The sequence below is a fragment of the Rhipicephalus sanguineus genome, chromosome 7 (genome assembly GCF_013339695.2).
Source record: "Rhipicephalus sanguineus isolate Rsan-2018 chromosome 7, BIME_Rsan_1.4, whole genome shotgun sequence".
NCBI lineage: Eukaryota > Metazoa > Arthropoda > Arachnida > Ixodida > Ixodidae > Rhipicephalus > Rhipicephalus sanguineus.
Genome location: NC_051182.1, coordinates 16,420,159 through 16,438,809, shown reverse-complemented (window position 1 = coordinate 16,438,809; position 18,651 = coordinate 16,420,159). Strand labels below are relative to the sequence as shown.

At 49.1% G+C, this 18,651-nt stretch overlaps 1 protein-coding gene across 1 annotated transcript in view; it reads right to left on the bottom strand.

Moving 5' to 3' along the window:
• Positions 1 to 18,651, bottom strand: part of LOC119399311 (TATA-binding protein-associated factor 172-like) — a 374,345-nt gene that overhangs the window by 25,440 nt on the left and 330,254 nt on the right. Inside the window, 3 exon segments of the mRNA XM_049417333.1 lie at positions 239 to 412; positions 414 to 447; positions 2,715 to 2,846. Coding sequence (XP_049273290.1) covers positions 239 to 412; positions 414 to 447; positions 2,715 to 2,846 — 340 coding nt within the window.

Sequence of the window (18,651 nt, the reverse complement as noted above, 5' to 3'; positions counted from 1 at the left end):
GATGGAGAATAGTAAATTTTTGTTGTGGCAGAAATTGCATTGTAGAGGTGTTTGTTATAGCGGAATTTTTCGTTTGGTCAATATCTGAGGCAAGTTTTTTTTTTTCTGGCTTGAGACTTGAGGGGGTCAACTAAGAATTGGGGTTAGCCTACATTTCAGTAAAGGTCTTTTCAACCGAGAGTATGTTTTTTTCTGCATGCCAACATGGGGCACTTGAAGAGCTATGAAATTCGCCCACCTGTAGGTCCTTCATGGGGTTCCAGTCATGCTCAACGAAGATGACCGTGTCGGCACCGGTCAGGTTGAGTCCCAGACCACCGACCTGGGTGGTGAGCAGCAGCACATCAATGGAAGGGTCGGCATTGAAACGCTGGACCAGGGCCTGTCGCTGGCCTGGCGGCACGCTGCCATCCTAGGCGAAGGTAGCTGACACTGCTCATGTGGGTCCTGCACAGCATATGAACCACAAAGTATCATCTATGAATTATGAATTCCCAACCTTGATGACACTGCAGGCTCATCGACCACGGTGCAATTTCATGATTTAAGTTAACAAAAACCGTTGATGCACACATACATAACAAAACTGTTGATGCACACAAATGTATGGTACCATATGGGAGTGGTTGAATTAAAGAAGTGGTGTAAGGGAAAAGTTTTGCTGATATATGCACAAATGTTGAAGCGAATGTTAGCCCTTTGAGCAGCAGGCCTGAACTATACCACCTTTGAAACGGGCGGCGCAAAAACAAGGACAAAAGAAAGGTACGACACACCACAGAGCGCCTTCTCACAACTAACTTTATTAGAAAGAACATTCACTATTTAAACCTTCACCAAGTATCACATGTTCTTACATCATTGATGTAAGATGTCTCCTATATAGGTTTCAGCACGTGACGCAAGCATTGCGCGTAGGACGAGGGAAGGTTTCCATCGTTGCGATTCAGTGTCTGTCTCGTAGATTGTATCTCGAGTGATTCGAGATACAGGCGTGACTTCCAGTTTCTCTCTTTCCCGATGATACTCGCGTTCCAGTCAATGGTGTGATCAGTCATAGCTACATGCTCAGCCAGTGCTTCAGACGTCACTTTCTTCTTTTCGACATCGTTCTCATGCTGGCACATGCGCTGTCTGAAGTTGCCGGTTTCCGCGATATAAACATTTTCGCAATCTGCACAAGGGATTTTGTATGCAACACCAGGAAAGGCTTCCTTTGGTAGCTTGTCCTTCCCACTTACAAGTGCTTGCCTTAACTTGCGTACAGGCACGTGGGCGACTTCAACTTCGTAGCTACACAATACGCGTGATAAGGTCTCGCTTATCCCGGGCACGTAAGGAACAGGAGTGCTGAAACCTATATAGGAGACATTATTAGTTGTTTGGCCTCATTGTGAACAAGGCTTCCGTATGGAAGTCAAAACATCGTTTTCTTTTAAGCTTTATTTGGTCGGTGTACTTTGTTTCCTTCATCATATTACATACTATGAACCAACACGCCCAGCATAAAAGATATCCTTGGATGTCTGCTACAGATCCTAATGTCTGGCCATTTGAATATCCGAAGCATTCATCCATGGGACGTACTAGAAAGATTTGTATGTTGATGCTGATGTGGTTGTTTTCTGGACGTTCATATGGGACATCTGGTTTTGGACGTCTGGAGGCTACCAAAAAGGGCCATGCCAAGGACATGTGCACTTATTGATCATCGGTGTCCTAATAATAGAATATACACTCAAACCTCATTATAACAAAGTCACATCTGCCACGAAAATAACTTCGTTATATCCGAAAATTCGTTATAACCGTTTATTTGTAATACTGTATAAATGACAACACCAATCTTCCTTTACTTTGTTATAACCGATAATTCGTTATATCCGTGTTCGTTATATCGAGGTTTGAGTAGTGAAAAAAATAGTAGGTTTGCATTTCCTGCTTTAATATACTTTGTTGCTAATAACTTCTGTTCATAAGAGTGCAGAGAACCATTTCTGTTGTCCACAGAAGTCATTGTACCTGAAGATGATGAGGGCATTGTAGAAATTTTGAAAGACGACGTACAGATTTTCACAAGCAGCTGCTGATTGTAACTTATGTGCTTCTTAGATGATATACAAGTTGACAATAAAGGTTTAGTTGCACTTGAAAGCAGGCTACCCCATTTTTTAAAAGTTTATTTTCAGCAGAACGACTCCTGTGGAAGAGAACGACTTTCATGAAATACACACAGGCCCCTGAGCAGGCTTATGTGTGTGTAGGTGCATGAGGTTCGCGTTTCTTGAATATGCACTGGCTATAATATATCCCTTGAAGGTCTGGTCAATGTCCGTGTCGGATGTCCAAACATACAAATTTGCTACCTTCCTTTTTCCTAGGGACGACCAATGGAACAAACAGCGGACGTTCGTGAACATCTAGTGGATGTCCAATATAGTGAAGGAAAACTTGCAGTGCGGAAGAAACACGAACGGACGAAGAGTGGCGACACGGCCTAGTGCTGGTCTGGGCTAGTTCATGTCACCTCTCTGTCTGTTTGTGTTTTTTCCGCACCGTATATTTTCCTTGATGAATCACCAACTCGCCGAAATTAACACTCATGCTAATCAGCCAAAAATAGACAACTGTCGGACATAGATCCATGGTTATAGAGGTGAATGGCACGATGGAGGTACCCTCCGAAATGTGCTTTCCCTGTTTGCAGTACTCACATGAGGAGGTCCTTCTCAACAATGTCCAGCATGCCCTTCAACTGGCAGAAGATGAGGGCTCTGTGGGCGTGCACCACACTCTCCTGCTCAGGCTGGGCAGCCGTGCCAATGCCACAATCCAGCAGCAGTTGCCTGCAACAGGAACGGGTGCACCATGAATAGACAAATCTCGCAAAATATGAATTCTCCTCAAGTATGCTTCCACAGTACATGAACTTTGGGCTACAGTAAAACCCCGTTAATTCGGACTTCATGGGACCAGAGAGAATGTCCGAATTAACCGAGGGTTCGAATTATCGCGAGTACGATCAAAACACTAGAAAAATGTTTCCGCCACCACCAGACTTTTATTTCTTAAAGAAGTCGGTGATCGCGGTTTGCTTCGTGGAGGCAACGTGCAAGGAAATCACAATTTTGCTAAGTTCCTGAAGGTGGCTGTCCGCGCACACTGTGCCGCAAAGCGGCGGTCTAGCTGACGCAGCCAGGCTTGAAATATTTCGGCCGTCATCCAAGCCTTTCTATTAAAAGCGGTAGTCGACAGGCAGCTGCTTAATGTTCTTAAAACATCTTGGCTTCGCAGCCTTTCCTATCACCAGCAGCGGCAGCTACTCTGTGCCGGTCATGTTCGTAGCCAGAAGAACCGTCACCCGCTCTTTACTCCGTTTCCCACCGACGCACGGGTCCCCCTTAAACACGATCGTCTTGTCAGGCAGAGCCTTAAAGAACAGCGCTGTCTCGTCAGTGTTGAAAATGTTGCACGGCTCGTACGTAGAAAGGCGTGCGGAAAGTCCGGAACGCCAGGCCCTGCACAACGCTTCACCGCGCATGTCGCGGAACACCAGGGGTGCTATCGCGGAACGATGCCTTATGCCATATTCTATGCTATTCTTATCATCCCCCACTCGTGGCTGGCTGATCGCGTTCATAACGCGGACGGACCGTCGCCATGTTGCCTGTTGCTGGTGACAGTAGCGATGCACTGCCTTTCATTGTGTATGTGCCTCCGAGATGCAAAGCTCGTTTTAAATCTCGGAGGCCATTATCCGATCTGGTTTGCTCGTTTTAAATCTCAGAGGCCATAATTCGATCTCGTTACCTCGTTTTAAATCTCGGAGGCCATGATCCGATCTCGAAGTTGTTCAGATGCGCCGTCGATTTCGGCTGCGAATCCGAATTATATCCAAACCGTGGCCGTGGCGGTATCCGCTGCTGCTTCCCCGTCTCGACCCGACCTCGGTCGGGAGTTCGAATTAACCGAAGCGCGGTCGAATCTGTCCGAATTAATGAGAGTTCTCAGCCATAGAACAATGCACAGTTTGGACAGGACTAGACGCCGCGTCCGAATTAACCGAAATTCTGTATTAACGGGGGTCGAATTAACGAGATTTTACTGTACTTAGGAGACTGAAGGACGGCATGAGTCAATCTTGGTGGAAGACTCTCACTTCCATTCTTCAGTCTAAGTGAAATAGAAGAGCATTGTTTACATTTTAGCAGATTCGAGGTGAGCTGACAATGGGTGCAAAATGGAAACATACTTGGTGAAAATTAAGCGCAATGGACGGGACAAAAGAAGGAGCACACAGGACGAAGCACTTCGTCCTGTGTGCTCCTTCTTTTGTCCCGTGCATTGCGCTTAATTTTCACCAAGTATGTTTCCATTTTGCACCCATTGTCAGCTCACCTTTGCAGTGAGCACTAGTTATTCAATTTTAATCAGAAAACAGTAAACAGTTGATGTACTCAAAAGAAGTTTAAAAAAAAATTAGGGGTGAGCGAACATTAGATTTGAATAGTTTCGGTATCTGATTCGACTTGCAAGGCACTTTTACTATTAGAAATATATGAACACCACAAACTTCATAACAAGTACTAAAACCAACACAAAGATAGCATCAAACCCCCATTGCGCTTTTGCAAATGTTTTGCCGGTATTCAAGAGTAGTGGTCAGAACATGATATTGTGTATCAGGCTGACCACGTTGCTGCAATAGAGTATCTAAGTTATACTGAACAAAACCACTTGAAACAAACGAAGAGCCATTGAAAAAACTCTGCATCATTCTGGGTTTCCTTACGAAGCACCTGTAATGAACATCGTGCCGATCAGTCGTGCTCCTCCCAATTGAGAAAGCATACTGGAACTGTGATGACAAGATTAACACATCAGCAATAGTGTGTCTACTGAGCTGCAGTTTTCTTTGTCTGGCCGAACAGTGACATGCACAACAGTGTTGCTGTTTCCTAAACGTACCCAGCAGCTATCCATCCTTCGTGACAACATTAAATGACTGCATATGTGATACTGTAAATCAATAGTGTTGTACAATGCGTAACTTTCCTGCACAATATTTGGTGTACAAGAAACTTGCTTTTTCATGTCTGTTTCGTGAAAAAAACGTTTGTTTTCAAGGAGGCGGTTGTACTATTCTTTTTTGAAAATATTCAAGAGATATTCAATTCGATTTGCACTTGGTTTACATTATTTGAAATCACTTCGAAGTGAAAATTTGATATTTGCGCATATCTAAAAGAAATGCATGCACATAAAACATGAGGCGATAACCCCACCTAAAGTAATGTCACATATAGTAAAATCACAATATAAAAATGATCTTAAGGGCACCACCAGGCTCTGAAACCAGCTCGTGAATGTAAAAGCCAGGTTGCCAAGTGAATCGTTCCCAGGGTTTGTGTACAAGATATCATGCGCTGGATTGCCGTCAAGTATATATTGGTGAAACAGGAAAGTTCTCCCGATGCCTCAAGGAACTCCAACGTGACGTCACTAATAAGAGTCACACGACGTAACGCCACTGCCCAGCATGTGCATGAACATAATCACATCATTACCAAGGAAAAGAACGTGTCGTCCTGCCGGCTTCTAAAATCACTAATCCTTCAATCGATGCCAGCTACTGTGAACAGGACAACAGCAACTATGCTTGCCATTTACGCATGCTTGTTGCATCACGCACTGGCTGCTTAATTGACAACAACTTCCAGTCCAGCTCAGTGAACAAGGAACCTGCATGCGGCTCCAAAACATCGGATAATTTCATCAGACTTGGTCAGTGACCGTATTTCATCTCATCTAACCAGAATGCCTTTGCCTTGTGCAATGTCAAGCGCTTTCATGTGCAGCATCTGACCCCCCCGTCTTAGTTACGGACTGCAGAAGCGAGTCTTGATCAGGTATCTGCAGAAGTCAATCATGATCAGGTATCTGGGAGCATGCTGTACTTGCCTCAGAAAGGGCACCTATGTGCATTCGTTTTTCAGAGTACACCTTCTTGGGAGCACTATCGTCGCACACATTTTTTACCGATTTCCAACCAGCCGGTCGGGTGTTTTAAAAAGAAAAGAGCTTCGGAATACTCGAAGTACACAATGGTTAGCACTACTGACCTAAAAAGTGAAGACAGCAGCTAATACAAGGCTAAATTTTAAATACAATGTTTTGGGGCACTTTTCAACAAAATTCTGGGTGTGGCTTTTACACGAGTGCAGTGTTGTGTAGGACAGGAGCGTGGCGTAACCCGCGACGGGCCGACGGAGAGGCCGAACGACGGGAGGGCGCGCGGAGTGACGACGCAGGGACCAAGCTTCGGCGAGACTGACGGGAGACTGCTCTCCTGCGTTTATTGCAGGTGGTTTTAAGGACGGGGAAGAAGGGTGATTGGTTAGCGAGGCACGGGTCACATGACCGGCATGGCCAGGCCGGATTGGTGATATCAAAGAGGCATGGGGGAGACCCAGCTCCACCCAGTGGCATGTACAGGGACCTTACTGCACTGGTGTTTCTGTGTGCCACGAGGGGTCCGTACGACACAACATCGTCTCCCCCTGGCAGAAATTGCGTCCTTAAGCGGTCGTTGATGGGTTGCTGCGCATTTGCTGGCGGGAAGGAAGAATGCCCAGGACTCTTTTTCCGAGGCCCCAAGTGACAATCCTGGGCTGCAGGAATTTGTGGCTGCGCTTCAGCAGGTGCACAGTGGCAATGGACAGCAGGGCCATCGCGAATGGCCTGCGCAGGCAACACCTCGTTGTTGATGTGCAATCTTGAACGCGGCCGTCGACCGCGGACGATGACGTCGTCGTCCTGGAGCCGGCGCAGCTCGCTGGCGTCCTTCTGCCGTAGTGCCAGAGGCAGATGACGCAGCTTGGAAGACACTGGCACGATGTGCTGTCGCCTCTTGGCCCGGCCAGGCAGGTGCTCGAACCCCGGAGGTACAGCTACAGGAAGCTGCGAGGAAACTGGTGTAGCCAGACGACACGTCAACGTTGCGCCGTCGATCAGGAGTCCCAATTGCTGGATGGCATCGAGCCCCAGCAGTGAAGTGCCGTGCGCTGTCACGTAGAAGGTGACGAAGACACGCTTGCCTTGGTGCTGCAAGTCCGTGCGGAAATACCCTAGGACCGGTATGCGGTGCTTCGAAAAATCCTGCAGTTGGATGGACATTTGGAGCAGTCAGTGCTTCGAAGCGAAAAGCATGTCGAAGTCCTTCTTGGTCATTAACGGTGCAGTGGCTCCGGTGTCCACCAGCAATGACATGTGGCTATGTCCTCCGACGATAACAGGGATGCGCAAGTCCCTTGGGCTAGTCGACGCAGCTTGCACGGACAGGACTGTGGCAGTGCCGGAGTCAGCGTCTTGGACGGGGGCAACTTCCTGCACCGACGCTTGCCGTTTACGGCAGACTGCCGTGAAATGCCCCTTGATGCGGCAAAATTGGCAAGTTTTGTTTTTGGCAGGACAATTTCTGGAATTCGCCAAGTGCCCTAACTTGCCGCAGCGAAAACAAGGGCCGACTTGAGGCTTGGGCGCAAGCTGTTGCACATGCTGGCAGCGTACGTAGTCTTAAACCAGCGCCGTCGAACCCGCGCAGCCATCTTGGACCCGGCCACCCGCGCTGGGGAGGAAGCCGCCGCCATGTTGAGTGACATGCGGGACCAGCGAAGCAGCCGACCCGCCATTTTGAGCCGCTGCGACGCACTGGATGCTGCCGCCGTAACTGGAGTGCGAGCCGAGTAGCTGCTCGTTTTCTTCGAACACTGCGTTGGCTTTCTGTAGCGCCTCCAAGTCGCGTCCAACTTCTTCGGCTTTCTGCAGCGTAAGGGCTTCCCCGTACGATAGTAGCTTGGCCCGTACTACATGTGCGTTGGTGACCCTGTGAATTACTTGGTCCCGCACTCTGTCGTCATACGTAGCTCCGAACTTACATGACAGGGCCTTTTCTTTGAGCGCGGTGACGAAGTCAAGAAACGTTTCGCCGGGCAGTTGTTTGCGGCTCGTGAAAAGGTGCCGCTCGGCTAGCACGTTCGTTGACTCGGCGAAAAGCCCGTCCAGGAATTGTAGCAACGTGTCGTACTCCGTCGTCGCCGCATCTGTTGACACCGTGCCCGAGTCCGCCGCCGTCGGTGTACTGGCCGTGTGCGTAGCATTTGGGCCGCCTTGTGCTTCGAGCTGCTTCTGCGCCGCGAAGTATTTGCGCTGGCCCTCGATACCGAGCACGCTGATAAGTGCGGACGCGCGTCTTTCGTCCTCCCAACCGCTTCCGCCGGCCGCCTTCAGGTGTACCTGGAAAATTTTTCTCCATAAATGCCATGGAATGGGAGGCCTGCCGGGCACGTCGAGGAATGGAGGGAGGTTCGCAAAAAGGGCCGCCATGTGTGCAGGAGGTAGGCGTAAGCTCGAGCAGGAAGGTGGCGTCGTTCGGTAGCCGGAGCAGGAACAAAGGAATTGCAGGCCGACGCCCTTGTAGCGTGCAGGAAGCCAAAGCACCGACGCGCAGCAGAAAAATGTGACCAGTAGCGTAGTGTCACGTACTACGTCGTGCTCTTCCTGGCGTCGCCTGTCGTAGTAGCGTAGCGGTTCAACTACCTCGTCGCCATGTGTTGTGTAGGACAGGAGCGCGGCGTAACCCGCGGCAGGCCGACGGAGAGGCCGAATGACGGGAGGGCGCGCGGAGTGATGACGCAGAGACCAAGCTTCGGCGAGACTGACAGGAGACTGCTCTCCCGTGTTTATTGCAGGTGGCTTTAAGGACGGGGAAGAAGGGTGATTGGTCAGCGAGGCACGGGTCACATTACCGGCATGGCCACGCCGGATTGGTGATAGCAAAGAGGCATGGGGGAGACCCAGCTCCACCCAGTGGCACGTACAGGGACCTTTACTGCACTGGTGTTTCTGCGTGCCACGAGGGGTCGTACGACACAACATGCAGCCATTTCAAGATTATTTATGGTATTTTTACTCATGTAAACACCGCTTATTTAACGATAGCTTTGCCAAACCAAGACAAAAGTTTCCAAATATTCTTTTTTTTTTCTCAAGAACCATTGCTGCTTGGAACTTCACCACTCAACAATGTGGTTTGCCGCAAGGACTTGGAAGTGTTTTACCGCAATTTTCCCCCTGCATTAATGCCTTGATGGCGCTGCAGCCAATGTAGAAATAAAAAATAGAATATATAGACCTAAAGACAAGCTTGCTGACTTTTTAAGGGCACAGGGTAAGCCCTATACGTCCCATGCATTTTTTACCATGTTGAGGAACCGTTTTCTCAGTAACTAAAACGGCCTTGCTTCTTTTATAAGCTGTTGTGCACCTCTATCCACAATGTATTGTTGATTGCGATCAACTTCTTTCAGCAAATTGACTGCGTTTTAGCCAGGCTTCAAACAGAACACACATATAATTTTCTTCTAAATTTTGCACTCTTTTCACTGTACCAGATTTATTAATATCTGACTTATATTACTATTTTGGTGAATTTTTTTACTACTAGGACCTTAATTATGAGTTAATTTGCATTTTTCAAAATTTGTAACACAAATACTAAATACAGTGATGCTACCGAGGACTTCTGATTTGGAGCAATTTTTGGAGCAGCAAAATTTCCGTTTTGGAGCACTTTGGAGCAGCAAAAATGTTCATCTTGGAGCACTTTGGAGCAGATAATTTTGCATCTGGGAGCACTCTGGAGCAGCAAGTTTTACAATCTGGAGTGCAATACAGAAGCATATTGCATTAACATTCAAGCCCCTGAATATTATTATGGGGCTCTTATGAACGCTAGAAATGTTTCGATTCATTGCAAATCTCATGGAAAAAATCATCTCAGGAGAACTCCATACTTCACTCGCTAATGAAAAAATAAGGGCTCATGCAGTTGAGTGATCTGGATTAACCTCTTCAGCGATTATTTTCGACACTAACAAATAAACAGAATGCCGGATCAATTAAATTACATTTTATGAAATAACACTCTAAGTACATCTATGTGGTTATCAGCAGACGCGGTAGACAAACACCGCGATGTACACCAGTGCCTCAATGCCAAAGAGCCACACTGTCCCTAATGCATTCCCCTAACAAAACTCCAAGGCGAAAGCCAGGTTCTTTTTCTTCTCGATCGACGGGTAGATCCTCCCCTTCCCTCTCTGCAAGCTTTCTGCACCTCACATGGTTTTGCGCTAGCTCCATGATCGACGCACCGATCACGGAAGCAGTGTAAAGCGACAATGTCATGTGATGACGTCATCACGTGACATCACGATATATGACGTCGGGATGACGCCATCATATGATGATTATTTTTGCATCAATCGCCGACGGTCAATTTTCGTGTTTGATAAAGGCATCTAAGGCTTTCGAATTAATATTGCGTATTGAATGTTAACAGCCTGGCCGTTAACAACCTGGCCTTACATACCAAACTGTCCTCCACTATGTCACCTCTGTGCCATGCGCGAAACAGCCTCGCTTTCATCCACTTCCCAGAGTGAAATGGCTCCTCATTTTTTAAAAATTTCTATTGTGATAGCAAATATATGGACACTCTCGGCAGATTTTTGCCGTTGCCATCGCCGTAGTTTTCCGTATAAAAGTCTAAATTAATAACATCACCACGCGCATTCTAGCCGCGGGTAAAAGCTCGCGAACACTGGCGACGAACGCGGCTGAAGCGGCCGTCTGTCTCCGTCACACAGAGAGCGCATGAGATGACATCTTCCCGCATGCGGGCCTGCTGTCGATTGCTCACCAAACAGAGAGGAAATGCCCCGCCCGTCTTTCGTAAGGAGCACGAAGGGAGGCCAGGGGAGCGGGGGGGGACCGCATCGTTCGGAGGGCGCAGTCGCTTGCACGCGTGCTATCTCGAGACATCATGAGACGGTTCGTAAACTTGCTGTGCTCTCAACGCTTACTTCGCGTTTAGAGAACTCGGAGCACGAAAACGCTTCGGTTCCTGGGGCGGCCATACTCAGCGTTTTGTTGAGTTACGCGAGATCGGATCCAAAAGAGTTAGCTGCTAGCCTTACGTAGTTTAACAATACAATTTGTTGGTATCGCATTCATTGCTTCGCCCTTAAGCGAAACTGAGTTTTTTTAACCGTCAGCTATTGACCCTCGAAAGAGAGGGGCGGACGTGTACCATGGCGTTATCTGCTTCACTGTGGGCCGTCAGCGACGGGCCCGCTACTGACAGCTGCGCATTTGCGGCTGCTCCGACCAGGAGATATGCTTTTATTAATGAGATTACATTTTTAAAAAAGCAAGCAAAAATTAGAATTGGAACCCTAGCACGTGAGCTTGAAAGGGCAGGGCCTTTTCGGGGATATTTACCGCAGAATGATTACAAACTCTGATGTGCCAGTGGAAGGAATTACGAAAAGGCTCTTCTGGATGAAGATCCATGGATAAAGTGTATCTGAGGAAAAGTGTCAACGCGTTCCCACCGTCCGCGTGCTGTTCCATAAACGCGAAGCAAGGAAAATTCGATATTGTTCCACATATCTACTGCTAGCGATCCCAGATTTCATTCCGCGATGTCCAGAAACAGAAGTGACAGACATTTCAACGGCACGCATGCAGTTATTACTGAACATAGCTTTCCTTGCGTGCCGTGTGACGCTTGAAACGAGCTATCAGCAGCGTTTGTGGAACACACGACGTCCGCCGATGAATCCCCGTCGCACTTTCTCGCTACCGATAGGCCTAGATGTCACGAGCCTTTGCGGAGAGCGCGTTTTGCTGTCGAGCCGACTTGCAGAACAGAAGCTGCGTCGGCACAGTGCATGGCATCGTGGCTTACTCGGGACGCATGCGCGAGCGCTATTTATTCAGCATGTAGCGACGCGTTCCGACTCAGTAATGGGTCGTCCTCTCGAGCGCCTTCCAGTGGGTCGTTCTCTTCTCTGAGAGCACGCCCCTCGTGCAGAGAGTCACCCCGCTTTGACTGTCGCTGCCGTGCGCCGTCGCTGAGTGCCCGTTAATAAACGTCTTGACAATTTGGTGGAGGTGCTGTGCCCTTTAAACAACTACGGTCCGCATTCGATGCCCTTGGAGCTACGATCCCGTACCGTGCCTGCTACCATGACTCAAGACGCCGCCCAGCAAACGCCTCCTCTTGCACCGACGCCATGTCCGGGTGTCCCCCGCATCCGCGACCCTCCTATCTTCACCGGCGCGGATGGCACCGACGTCGAGGACTGGCTCGCAATCTACGAGCGTGTGAGCGTCCCCAATAAATGGGACGAGGCAGGCAAACTGAGCAACCTCGTTTTCTACCTCGCGGGTGTGGCAAGTCTATGGTACAACAACCACGCATCCGATTTCGCTACGTGGTCCGCTTTCAAGACCGCCATCATCGACGTGTTTGGCCGCCCTGCCGTTCGCAAGCTGCAAGCCGAACAGCGTTTACGTGAACGAGCCCAGCAGTCCGGCGAGTCTTTCACGAGCTACATTGAAGACGTGCTCGACTTGTGCAAGAAAGCCAACGCAACCATGACTGAAGCCGACAAGATCCGCAACGTCATGAAAGGCATCGACGACGATGCCTTCACCATGCTACTCGCCAAAAACCCACGCACTGTGGCAGAGATCATCACGCTGTGCCAAAGCTACGAGGAGCTACGCCGGCAGCGGCTTATGACGCGTCGACCTCCATCACGCGACGCCGATCTCGCTGGCTTGTCGGCCGTGTCGGACCACTCCGGCTTACTCGCCGAAATCAAGTCATTCGTGCGGGAGGAAATTGTCCGCCAGTTCTCCTTACTGGCCTTCTCTCACCCGCAGGATGTTGTACAGTCGTCGACCACACTGCTGCCTCCCCTACGCCGGGCTATTGAGCAGGATATCGCGGAGGTTATGCCAGAATACCACCAGCCCCCTCCGGCGTCTGCGCCGCTCAGTTACGCACAAGTTGCAGCCAGGCCGCCCCCAGCGCTCCCTGTGGTGCCCCCGCTGACATACGCTGGAGCCGTCGCCAGGCCTCAGGCCTTCGAAGCGAGTGTGCCGGCTGCGTACGCCGACATGATCCATACGCCCCGACTGCAGCCCACCATGCAGTCGTCATATCAGCAGCCGCCCCGTCCCTCGCGTCCTGCCACGTGGATGGGACCTAGCCCGGCAAACCGATGGCGCACTGCCGACAACCGCCCGATCTGCTTTGCGTGCGGTTGCGCCGGTCACGTCGCCCGCTATTGCAACCGCGTGCAGCCGCCTCGAGTCGGATCAGCCGTCACCAACCAGTCCAGCCGCCCATATTATGACCCGCTGCCGCCTATGTCACCGACGCCACGTCCAGGTCCATCTACCCGTCGTTCACCTTCCCCACGACGCCGCTCACTGTCACCGATGCGGCCTCGTCCGGTCGCACGAGACCAGGAAAACTAGTCGTCGCAGTCCAAGAGGCAAGGGCTGCAACGCTATCGAACAGCCAAAGCCCTCAGCAAAGCCCATCAAACGTAGTAGACGTGTTTGTAGATGGTGTGCGCACATCGGCCCTTGTAGACACTGGAGCTGCCGTTTCCGTTATGGACGCTAAATTTAGTCGACTACTACGAAAAGTGACGACGCCACTTTCCGGGCTTTCCCTCCGTACAGCCAGAGCTCACAGTATTCACCCGACAGTGGTGTGCACAGCCCGTGTCATGATTCAGGACGCTCTGTACGCCGTCGAATTCATCATAATTTCCTCATGCTCTCACGACGTCATCCTGGGATGGGATTTTCTCGCCCGTCACGCCACCGTAATTCGTTGCGCACCAGCCGAAATAGAGCTCTCACCGTTCTCAGATTTGACGCCGGCGGACAGTCCACCGGCTGCGTCTTGACGTCTTGACAAGCGGAATAATTATTGGTCCATGGTTGCGACTTTGGCAGCCCCAAGAACAAGCTGCACATGTTCTGACACGCCGGCGGTGCGATTGACGGTGATAGACACCCCCAAACCCGAGACTTTGGTGCAGTTTGGCGCAATTTTCGTCGATATTATCAGGATGGCACAGTAACTACAATTTGGCGCACTTTGGCGCAGTTGGTGCAGGAGTGGAATCACTGTAAATACTGTCAAGTGCATAATTTCAAATCTGGTACAGCAGCTGTATGCACTTATGCAGAATACAAGGAAAAATAATCAACTGGTTATCTTGGAATACATAGGAAATAATGCTGCCTAAGTAATAAAAGTGATTTTGATTTTTGCAACAGAAAAAATAGTGCTTTGGAGCGGCCATAAGTGTTTTCAGCCCAGAAAGAATGCCAGTTAGGAGCAGCTATTGGTGTTTTACGAGAAGACGGCAAAATATTCCAAACGACTCCTGGAGTTTAAGGCCTCATTTAAGCATCTCATAAATATTAGTATTTATTATTAAGCATATTGCACATACAGTAATCACTTCAAATTGCAAGAAACAAATAATTAAGCAGATGGTCATTGAGCACAAAGTAAGATGAGCCACATATATTTAAAATAGCAGCACTTATGGCAGAAATGATATAAAAGTGATAGAGCTGAGCACCAAATTATAAAAGTAGCCACAATCACATGCAACTATTGCCAAAGCAGCAGTTTATAATTGGTGCGAGTTGAATATGTGTTCATATTTGGCAAAATAGCCAGCATTCAAAATTTCAAAAATAAAATAAGCTAAATCAGCTATAGAAAAGGCCAGTTTTTGTGGCATAAACGAGGTGAAAGCTGATAGAGTGCTAAATGTAATCAGTCACATGTCAAAGTTGTCACAGCAGCAGTTAACAATCAGTATGATATCGAAGTAATCTCACATAATTTCACGAAAATTGTCAGGTACAAATATACAATTAAATCATATATTGACAATGCCAGTACATGTAGCATTGTCAATATGCTAGTATATAGCTAGTATACAAGCTTCATACTAGATGATAGTACACAGCTTGTTTTTATTTTCGTTTAGGCTCTCTGAATGGTCACACGGTTAAAGTTCGCTGTTTTCAGTTTCCATAAGTGACTGATTGCACACCATAAGTCACCATATGCAGTCACCATAAGTGACTGCTTGCACAACGCGGCCCCTGGATGGCGTTCCCAAGCTGTTTTCACCCGTCAGACTCAGGAGTTTCGCAAGACACGTGGCGCCACCTGTCGGAGCAGTACTGGGTTGTACAAAGACAGACGCCCTTGCACAGTTTGCTGTGGGACCAGGTCCGACTAAGGAGTGCAAAACAACGATTGAGCTTAAAATTGTGTGTGTTTGCACATTTAACACTCATAAAGAGAGCTGTGAATTTCTCTCCAATAGTCGGACGCGCCACCGAACCGCCATGAAGTGTTTACTGGATCACTCACCAAACGACGGCGAAAACAACAGCAGACGAGACCTCTGCGCACGTTACGAAGAAATGCCACAATCGACGCTACTGTTGAGCTGTGAATTGCCACGGACGTAAAAGACTGAATAACAACGTTCAGTTTTACCGATTTCCATAGTTGTCGTAGGAAGCAAAAAGGCGAGAGCACTGGATATGGGCCGTTGCGAGCATGTTGGGTAAGCGAAGTACCCGCGTTCTCCACAGCCCGTCGCATGAGAAAGTGTGGTAATGCGGCTCTGATGTTAATTTGCATAGACTTGACGGAGAACTGTGGTAACCATGACTATGAAGCTCAGCAGAGGTTCAGACCGCGGTGCGTGCCAGGCAGCATAGAGTGAGCAGCTAGAGGCAGACTGAAGATGCGTGATACACACGCCGCGACATCCTGTAGACCTTTTCACAGACTGCTCCCTGGGCACCGCCATAATCCTCTCTGGGCTGAGCTAACCAGGCGTGACCCCTCCAATATGCACTGCCGAGGCTGTGACATCAGCCTTTTAATCCCGCGCGCAGCCCAGCATGGCAGCGCTTTTTTCTCTCCTGTGAAAAGGTCTATTATCTCAGTTGGTTGTCGCTACACAGCATCACGCACGTACGTTTTGAAGGCTCAGAGTTTCGGTTCTAACTGGCTAACACGTGCATCATACAAGTAAATCGCAAAATGTTGGCTGTGACATCTTTCAGGTTTGTTTTGTACGTGACCTCCGCAACTGCCGCAGCTATCTCGGAGGCCACAGTATTGCCTTTGGTTGTGCCCCGCGAAAGTGGACAGACACATGTCCCCATTTGCACTATATACAAATGAAAGACGACCATCAAGGGACCATTTAAGAATGCGTAATAATTAAATCTGTCCAATGCACAGGAAGTGAGAGATGAAGGGAGAATGCAACTGAAAAGGCGAAAATAGCCGGGGCAATTCGTCCCTGATAAAGCGAACTTTGTACTACTGATTGTAAGATACATAGCTAAGTAAATTGATCGTGCATGTACTTCATCGCTTTGGCATTACGTATATACCCAATTTTACCGCGTTTAGGCACTACAGAGAATGGACTTCGGAGGGCTTGCCTCGAACTTTATGTCGTGTGATGCTCATTTGTACTTGCGAGCTGCAGCACGCCGGAATAACTGAAACTTCTTTTGTATTGTACCCGCAGTCCACTTTGACGAGCTGCCTACTTTTTTGAAGCGTGGATTGGTGGAAGAAGCTTTCCAGGTCCTTGATTTTCAGGAAACCGAGCCTAGACACCAATGAAAGAGGGAGGGGGTTCTATTGTGGCCTATGCGCATTTGCTTGCGGACGGCTCTCTTTGTACTACCCATTTAGCACCAGGGCTGCGATGAGGGCGCTGGTGGCGATGTTTTTCGCAGCGTCGCCTGGGCAGAGTCCGACGTCTATCAAGCCGCTGGACATTCAAGCTTTGTCGTGAACGCGCACAACATTTCTGGGGAACTTTTCACCTGCTAGTAGAGTATTGTGCTTGAATATTACGTATGGGGGGAGTTTTCGTTCATCGGTGGTGCAGCTGCACAACATTACTGTCGTTCACTCCTTTTCATAACCACCTGTCCTAAGTTTGACTTCCTTCGCACCCTTTTTGTTCACGGTGTATGCCATTGGCATGTCCAAGAACACCGGGGTCCGGTCGACGTTTGCAATTTGCCCCATTTGGTAGCCCTTTTACCGCTGTTTGTCCATCACGTAGCACTGAAACTTGATGAGCTTTTCCTCAAAGTCAGTGGGCAACTTCTGATGCACGGAGGTCCGTCACCTCGGGCTGAACCCAAACCGTTTCATGAAGGACGTTGCCCAGCCCCTGCTTGCTTTAAAATTGGCTCGTGTGACACCCTTCACATTGGCAACTTCCCTGGCTTTCGCCTGGATAATCTGTTGCCACGGGCATTCCCGCTTCCCTTTGTTCCCCGATAAAATCGGCGACAACTTTTTCCACCTCATGGTGTTGGCTCGTTTTTGGTCCAGTGAACACCATGCGGGTTGCTGCACAGCTAAACAGTTCGACCCGTTGTTTGCGCCATCGTCGCACATTCTTTTTGTGCATGCCGAAGTCGTGCTGCGCTTGTAGGTTTCAAGTTTTCTCTGCATGCAAAATGACCTTTTGCTTAAAGGCCACACTGTAGTGGTACCGCTTGGTTGGTGCCATTGTGCAGGTGGTGCAGGCGTTTCGTGAGCACGTGGTTAAGGTGCGACACTTCCAAAAACTCTACCAACACGACTGCACTGACAATCGCTGCCAGAAAACTGCCAAATCCGCACCACGCGTGACGAATGGAGGAGGGGGTGTCAAAGTGCATCGCAATCACCGGCGCCGTGCTCACGTGATACGATTCACCCTTGCTGGCATGAAAGCTCGCCGGCTTGACGACCCTCGGCGCCCTCGCTGCATGAACGTCGGACTGCGAGATTTCGGAACAATGGACAGTGCAAAGCAGACCACGCGGTTTGCCTGTGTAGCCGTGGGGACCAATACTCCGCCGCTGAGCCTAGCGGCCACGTCACCGTGCAGCTACCGTAGAATGTCGTGAAAATGAGCCTCGAGCGCGCACGCAGGACCGCCTGCACATGGCAGCCTGAGATTGGCGCATGGGAAGCCGTCATGCCGCTGGCGCGGCCAGGCCTTTATGTATGTGGCGGTTGCGATCAAACCATGGTATCTGAATCTAAGGCGACCCCCTCCCCCACTTTTGCACATCGTTTTTTAAATGCGAAGCATTTCTTAGCGAACTTCTGCGAGTCTGAGCGCATCCATCCATCCATCCATCCATCCATCCATCCATCCATCCACCCACCCACCCACCCACCCATCCATCCATCCATCCATCCATCCATCCATCCATCCATCCATCCATCCATCTAGCCGCCTACGACTTTGTGCTCTCCTGGCCGTTTCGTTAATCGGATGTATACCAAAATTGGTATGGAATAACATGACCGTATTAGGAACATAAATGACAGGTCATAACATGAAAATCATGATATGCATGTCATGAACAGCATGATTTACATTCCACGGCCTTGGGGCTCTTGCGGCCATTCCGTTAATTTCGTATATAACAAAACTGGTATGACGTGACAAGAGTTCATGGCAAACATAATGATAGGTCCTAACGTGCAAATCATGACACGCATGTCATGTGCGGCATGATTTACATGACATGGTCTCGGGGCGCTCGCGGCCGTTTAAATGAATGGATATATACGAAAACTGGTATGACGAGACATTTCGACATGACGAACATAACTGACACGTGATAACACGAAAATCATGACACGCG